This window comes from Limulus polyphemus, unplaced genomic scaffold, assembly GCF_000517525.1.
Source record: "Limulus polyphemus unplaced genomic scaffold, Limulus_polyphemus-2.1.2 Scaffold1265, whole genome shotgun sequence".
NCBI lineage: Eukaryota > Metazoa > Arthropoda > Merostomata > Xiphosura > Limulidae > Limulus > Limulus polyphemus.
This window is the reverse complement of record NW_013666875.1, coordinates 123,090-131,175: the sequence shown is the minus strand read 5'-3', so window position 1 is coordinate 131,175 and position 8,086 is coordinate 123,090. Positions and strand designations below refer to the sequence as shown.

Sequence of the window (8,086 nt, the reverse complement as noted above, 5' to 3'; positions counted from 1 at the left end):
TATAAACTAATATAATTAGAATTGAATGATCGTATAGGCTTCTAACCATGACAGCTATTGACAATCTTATTGTAAATACTTAGCTCAAACAGACATTCATTTTTATAGTTTCATAACATTAAATTACAAACGACAGTAAAAAGCATATTTCTGCTAGACACTTTTCTCCAAACCAGAACAATAATGTCGCAGCCACGACTGATCGTTGTACCCTACTGCGATAGTTCTAGAAAGTTCAAAGTAAAACCACTTGAAAATAAATGAACACAGTTTTATTGAAACTTTGCTTTTAAAATCATGCTTCTCTTATCTTCTGTTGATACTAATGTTTTATTATAGGTGGTATTCACTGGAAAGCCCAACTTCTGGTAATCAGTTTTTCGATTAAAGCGATGGTTCTCAGTTATGGAATGTTAGAAATTATAGATATTCACAAATGTCATTATTAGGACTTCTAGTCTGTAAACTCATAACTCATAATACAACGTAATACATTTTGAACACTGCTTTGTGATATCGCAGTAACATTTCTGGTTTAGAAATGCAACAAAGATTAAATTTCAATTAAATTTATGAACTTAATAATTCGTGTTTGTTTACTTCGTCTTCAGTGTTGCTCCGAGTGTTGTAACTCAGTGTCAAACAAAATGTGACTGACGAGTACTTAAGTGACAAACCTTGCTTAAAAAAACAAAAAAGGCTTAACATAACTATCTGTTATAACTTAAGAATATTTGATCCAAGCTTCCCCAATTATGAAACATATGTGTGCTATGAATTTGTGAAATGAAGTTGTGTAACTAAATATAATCCCTAATGTCACAATAAGTATTGTATTCATGTTATTCATACTTTTGTAAACAAAGCTTTATTATATCCCTAACAAAGAGTCACATATATATAAGTGGAATGTTTTACCCCCTTAATCCTTTAGTTACAACAACCTTTTTTCTATACAAATAAAGCTCATAAAACATTTGCACTTGAATAACACTTTATGAACACTTGGGTTAAACAGCCAGGTCAGAGACCCCTAGAATTCAGGCATAGCAGTATCAAATTTTTAACTATCGATCAGATGAAAGTCCGACAGTCAACGGCATCTGTTGCCAAAAGGATATTTTAAAGCTTTTAACTGGATAATGGTATTGACTTGAACTCTTATAACGCACTCTCAGCTGAAAGTGTGGAGTGTGTTCAGCGGCATTGCTGCGTAGACGTTGGACAATCTTATCCGCAGTCCGGCATACTAGCCACTTGGCCACGCCCGGCCCACAAAATAATTAAATAAACATTTAAATATCTATATATTTATCGCAATAAAAAGGATATATTTAAATTCAGCAACTAGACAAAGTAGTTGTCAACAATGTGAATACTGTGATGCAATTACATACAGATTACAAATTCATGTCATAAAAGAAAACAGTGTCCTATGCTATATTATTTATGGGGCACATTTCGTAGCCTCACAAGTAACAGTTATAGCAGTATATGCTGGAGTTTTAGCGTAGAGTTAAAAGAGTGCTATGAAGGAGCCAGACTCTCAGTAATGTTTATTAACGTTTCGCTTATGAAAATAGTATTGTCTACACATAAAAAAAAAGTTTTCGTAAAAAGTCTGGAACCGTAGACACTTCAAAGAATTTTACAGAATGTGTTCCGCATGCTGTCCTTCTAATTCGAAACACGTTTGGATTAACAGCAGGAATAACTTGACCTTCTCATACGTATCTGAAATTCAGAAAAGCTGCAAAACCAGACTTTTCAGATACCCTGTATATTTAAAAACAAGTTGGATGATTATAATGTAATAACATCAGGCGTCACTGGGGTTATAATATAAAAATATAAATTACTATTCAGGTTGCAGTATATCCAGGGGCGGATTGGGCCAGTGGGGTGATAACCTGGTTATGCTGTCTCAGTGCTACTGACTAACCTACTGTAGATCTGTACATATATATATATATATCATTCCTGATTTTTGAGTATTTGCCCGGGCCGTTTTAGGCTCCCAATCCACCCCTGAGTATATATATAAGAAAACTCTATAGAAGTATTAAAAATTAGGCTTCTCATTGCGTTACAAACCAAAATAAAGACAACCCAGAAATTACGTTATCACCAATTCGTACCATTGTGTTAGAAACAGAAGACCTGAACCTCTATTGGCTACTAGAATATTATGTCATTAGACCAACAAAGGTAGATGGGTGAACTCGTAGAATGCGAACAATGTTGTTTGCTTTAATTCCTCACAGATTTAGAAATGTACTGAATACATTTATGACCATAATTTTCGGACATCATGTACTTTATGTACAAAGGAAACTTTGCTGCATTAGCTCTTTGAAAACTACATTATCTTTCGGTCAATTCAAGACAAAGTTTATACCTTAAAACACCTAATTTTATGTGCTTGCGTGGATATTATAAACGCTCAAAACAAAAGAGGTCTCATGGGTGTGATTTTGATAGTATACTTAAGCACAGTCTATACGCGTGAAACGAAAGAAAACATATTTTTGTTACTTTTAAAACGCTAGAATATTAGAAAATATTACAAAAGTAACCACATTTGATCAAATAGTTTTAGATATTTCATTTCAACACATTAATGTCTTGAATAAAAACCCATAAAAGGTTCATTGTAACGACTACAACACTTATTCAGACAGTGGCGCAATTCTTCTATTCCTTATAACCTTTTATATTGAATGTTAATGTTGCAAAGAAAAAGCTATTTGTCATTAGTATATATTCAAGAAACTTAAATAAAATTCAAATCATTTTTCGCCTATAATATTTTTTAAACAAAGTTTTATGTCCGATGTTCTCGAACAATTATGCCGGCAATTAAACATTCATTGATAAATATATCTTAGTTTATTGTGTTATTATTTGCTTACATTTCATATTTAATATAGAATTTTCCATTACTTTAATAACAACTTACAATCGTTTTGTCGTACTACACACCGACTTCATGCAAACGTATGGTTCAATGTTGTTACGTATTTGCTGCAAGTTTCTTCATAATTCATCCTTCAATTTGACCTCATCCCAGAACCTAGTTAATCCCACAGATGTTCAATAGGAATAAGATTTGGTGAATGTGACGTATAGTCTTTCAACTATCCCACGTTATTTTCCACCAACCAGCCTTTTACAAGTTAAGATGTGTATTTGGGATCCCGATATTATTGAAACAGAAACTTTCTTACAGTTCTTAAGTCCTAGTTGATCTTCAGATTTCCCAGTATAATATACATGTGCATTTTTCCATTCATGTTGTGCTCTGTTAGTACAAGTTCACCAACACCTGAAGTTGTCATAAATCTCCAAACTTTAAAGTTGCTTCCTCCATATTTCAAGGTGAGCTGTAGACACTTCTATTTATATTCTTCTGGTGGCTTTCTCCACGCCTTTATTCTCCTATCTGAACCAAATACAATTTGTCTGGCCTAAACTAATATTTTCTTCCTGTTGACTGCTCTAATGAAGGGCTTTTTTCAAGCAGCCCGACCAGTGAATCCCTCTTTTTTATTACATTTATTGGTATTTGTGCTGACACCTTAACACCACAGTCTTCAAATAACTCCTGCATTATCTGATCAACTCATTCTGTCTTCTGAGCTTGACAACAATGGCACCGAATGCTGCTCTCTAGTAATTCTTTTGCTCCTACTGCCTTTCAAGTTTGTACTTTTGTAAGATAGAGTGCACTGACAGGTTTGGTATTTTCAACTTGTTAAAATTTATGTTTGACTATAATCTTCATTAAATGAAGTAACTATTTGCACATAAACAGCATCATAATAATTTGCTCTTTTTACCATTTTTAGGCTAAATGACAGTTTTCTGAAAACCGTGAATCTTATAGTGCCCTATGATAAAAGTATTTTTAAGAACTTTATTCTGGACTATATCTCTGACTAATTAATTGTTTTTAGACTGCCTGAATTGTTGTTTGAGCACATCTGGCTTGAACAAATCATTATAAAAGAAAAGAAAATTGTTTTAATTTTATCTACAAGTTGTCTGAATATGTAATAAATACAAATAAGTAACTTTTTTAACATTCCCATCCAATGTAAGACATTGCTTCAGCAGTTATTTTAGACATTGTACCTAGTATGTTTTGAATAAATACGAAATAAAGCTGTCATTTATAATACGGATGATATTATATAATTCAAAATGTAACTGAAAATTCAAATTGTGGCTTTCGTTAAAAACTCTTCTTTATCATTTTGGCCTTTACTCTTGTTTGTAGAACTCAGTCCTTATCTCAGAAGTTTTAAGAGGTTGACTTGAGAAGTACAAATTTGAAAAACACAAAATGTTTGATCAAAGCTTAGAAAAATGAACGGTCACATTTAGATTGAATATTCTGTAAGATTCCATCCGTATAGCCACTCAGAGAATTTTTATTGTGTTTATGAAGGAATTCATATGAATTTTTCTTTGGGCACCTAGCTAAAGTTTCTTGTCAGGAAAAATGATAAAAGTCATCAGAAACCCAGATATGGCAACTTTCATGCTGGACAGTTGACCATGATGGATCTAAAGCTGAAATTGGATTTTGTGATAAGGAAGGATTCATGCTCAATTGAAAATTTATTACCTCGTCTAGTTACTTCTGAATAAAAACAACTTATGATTTTTGATGATATTATATCAAAAATATTCAATAGTGCAAATACTTTAGGCTATGTTGAAATAATTTGTGCTGTGCTTCTTTGAAAGCTGGCAAATCAATAATTAAACATTTTTTTTTCCAAATTCAATATATATATCTGTATATTATGCAACAATTTGTTTTATTCTTCCTTTAATGTTTTAAATTATTTAAAATTACTTCTCTTTAAAATACTGGTTTCTTAGCTCTTCAACTATTGTTTTCACTTTAAAAAACAATACAATTTAAACATAAAACACTGTCTTTCAAAAATAACTTAAAATATGTATAATCCCAACAAACTATGTAATCCCTGATTAATATAAAAATACAAATAGATTACCTACTTAACAAAATATACGCCATTTGATAATATATTAACCTTCCAGTTTTTTTGTTGTTAAGCTCAAAGCTGCACAATGGGCTACATGTGCTCTGCCCACCAATGGTACTTAAATCAAATTTCTAGTGGTATAAGTAATCAGGCTTACAATTGAGCCATCTGGGTGTTAGCCACATAGAAGTCTAGTATAAAATTCCAATACATTTAAAACTTGCACTAAACTAAAAAAAAAGTTAAAGATTATCGATTATACCTCCAGTAAATAGTTAAATAATTCATGGAATATACTTTTTTTGCCATCTACATTAATTGTGTAGTACATTAAAATGTGTCTTTAAAACAGGAGAGAAATATTACTTTATTAAACGCGATTAAAAATATATTTTATGCCTTAGTTTGTGCAATATGTGGGCAAAACAGAAAATTTAAGAATTAGAACAAATATAGTTAAGTATCACGTGACAAATTCACATTCAATATTCAATAGTTGCCTTAATAAGCAATATAAAATTTTAAGGGAACATTCTATGAGGTTTGTTTTTTATTGGTCTTACAATAATAAAATAAAAATATTAGAATATAAAAAAAATATTTTATCAAAATATCCAAAGTCTCCTTGAATTAAAGTTTGATGATAAATTACAGACAGTAATCAAAAATTAAATTTATATGCAATAACTCTCCCCAGTGATAATTAGGATATACGTATTATTTATTAAGTATCCTTTATGGCAAAAGGAAATATCCCCTTTTTTTTCTCCATTTGTATTTCTTTGTAGTTAATATTACATATAGCAGTTTCGATGGTTTCCTTAATAGAACTTTTTTTTAAATTCTTGAATATTTTATTAGACTTTCATCCAGCACCTCCTCTAGTTACTTTCTAATGTATCTATTACCAAAATAGACATGATCACAATACGTACATAAAAAGAGGGATAATAGCTTTTTTATTCTTCCCTTTTATTTTATTTAAAATTAAAATTAACTTTTGTTATGTTGAATCCCCTTTCAATTCTTCTTTAAAAAAAACTGTTTAATACTTGGAGTCTTACTTACCTAAATTTCTTCTCTGAAACTAAAGTATAAATACTTTGGGCTAAACATACTGATGTACTTAACTCACAATGTTTAAAGTGATTACTAAAAAACGTTAATATCTATGTAAGCTGGAAGGTTTATAAGGAATACCTCTAATGGATTCTTCATTTTCTTTTACCTTAAATAAAACACATATAAAAGCAATATTTTCATTCAACAGTTCGTTCAACAACCATTTTCAAATGCTTAATTTATATCGTCTAATCTCTTGAAGTGTTTTTATCATAAACTCGCTCATTTCACATCTAAATATGAGGACTGTTTATAACTAAATTTTTGAAAAGATTAAAACATTTAGAATCTTTAATTCTTCACAAAGATTAGAAAAGTAATTAGCTATTGATATTTCTTAAGTTAGAAACTCTATTAAAAGAAAATATAATAAATTGTTTTTTACCAAGTCTTTTTATTTATTAACTTGAGAAATTTCAATCGAAATAGAATACGTTGTTTAACATTCAAGTCTTTTACCATCATCCTTAAAACGTATGTGTAGAATGCTAACAGTTTGTTTCAAGAACGTTTATAAATACTTTATATGCGTCAAAATTCCACAACAAAAATATGTTAATAACACACGATTGGCAAGAACAGATATAACGTTTTATGAAATTCAAAGAAAAATTAAAGTTCAAAAACAAAAGAAACAATTGAACCTACTTTGTTTCTTTCATATTCTCTCCGAGACATCTCAAATAAATTAGCGTTGGTGAGAGCTATTCCACAGAATTCCAGGTACGTCTTAGCCAGCTAATGAGCGAAATGCAAATGAATTATAATGCTTAAAGTTAATGAAAATAACGAACTTTCATTTTAAGCAGAAACTGAAGATAACAAGATTAGATCGTTTATCCGTTGTCTGCAGCAAGACATTGGTAAGCTACTGACACTACCTAATGAACAGCGTTATTTTATTAGATGACACACGATGTTTCGAAATTACACTATGGTAATTTCCTTTTGCTTCAGTTCTTTCCGTTAGTTATTTTCTGGAAATGGAAATATAAATTGCATAAAACTAGGCCAAAAAGAAACGGTTTATGCACTCTGGACAGATCAATAACAGTAGGATACAGAATATTACGTGCAAAGATAAAATATACCCTAGCGAGAGAGGATCAGCTGAAGAAGGACACATATAGGTGTAGCCTTTTATTACATCTAACTTCTATCCTTAAACCTCCCATGTGAAATGAAACTAGAATTTAAACATTAGGAGTTGATATGACTACTCAAACTCACAGTGTAACGTAACCTGCATTTAAAACAGCCATTCATCCTCAGCAGCCAGTTGTGAGAAGGTAATTGCTTCTAGTAAAACAGAAAAACAAGGAAAAGGCAAAAAAAAGTTAATAAACAGGTTATTTAAAATAAAAGACTAAGGGCATAGAGAATGCAGTTTACCATTCCGCATGGAGGTGTAGACTCTAGAATTATTATTTTATTATATGTCTGTCCTTTATTTGTTATATTTTTCGTTTTTGGCTTAAATGTATTGTATTTGAAAAACAAACAACACCATCCAAAATAAAACAATGTTGTTCAGTTGTGCTCTCTTCTCTATAGAGTTAGTGTTAATACAACTTTTATGTTGTCATCTACTCTTGAAACGTTAAACCTTTAGGGTTAAAACTGACATAACTTTAATGTATTATCATCTACTCTTGAACTAGAATCTCTTTACAATTAACATTAACATAATTTTTATTTTATCTTCTACTCTTGCATCAGCATCTCTTTACAATTAAAATTACTATAACCTTTATTTTATCATCCACTTTTGAACCAGCAAAAAGAATCAGACAGGCGGTAGCACTGTCTATGTAGAGGTGGCTCTGATTGTTCATTGAAATGTTATTATAATTATCTCCTCAATGGGTCATCAGAGCTTTACAATACTTTAGAGTGTTTCCTTTTATAACAATATGGCATCCCTACTATCTTGTTTGCATTGTTTT

General features: G+C 30.7%; 1 protein-coding gene across 1 annotated transcript in view; it reads right to left on the bottom strand.

Annotated features, from left to right (window-relative positions):
• LOC106462839 (dual 3',5'-cyclic-AMP and -GMP phosphodiesterase 11A-like) overlaps positions 1-8,086 on the bottom strand; it is a 137,705-nt gene that overhangs the window by 52,409 nt on the left and 77,210 nt on the right. Inside the window, exon 4 of the mRNA XM_013922802.2 lies at positions 6,789-6,878. Within this exon, the coding sequence (XP_013778256.2) occupies positions 6,789-6,878 (90 nt within the window). The remainder of the gene's footprint in view (positions 1-6,788; positions 6,879-8,086) is intronic.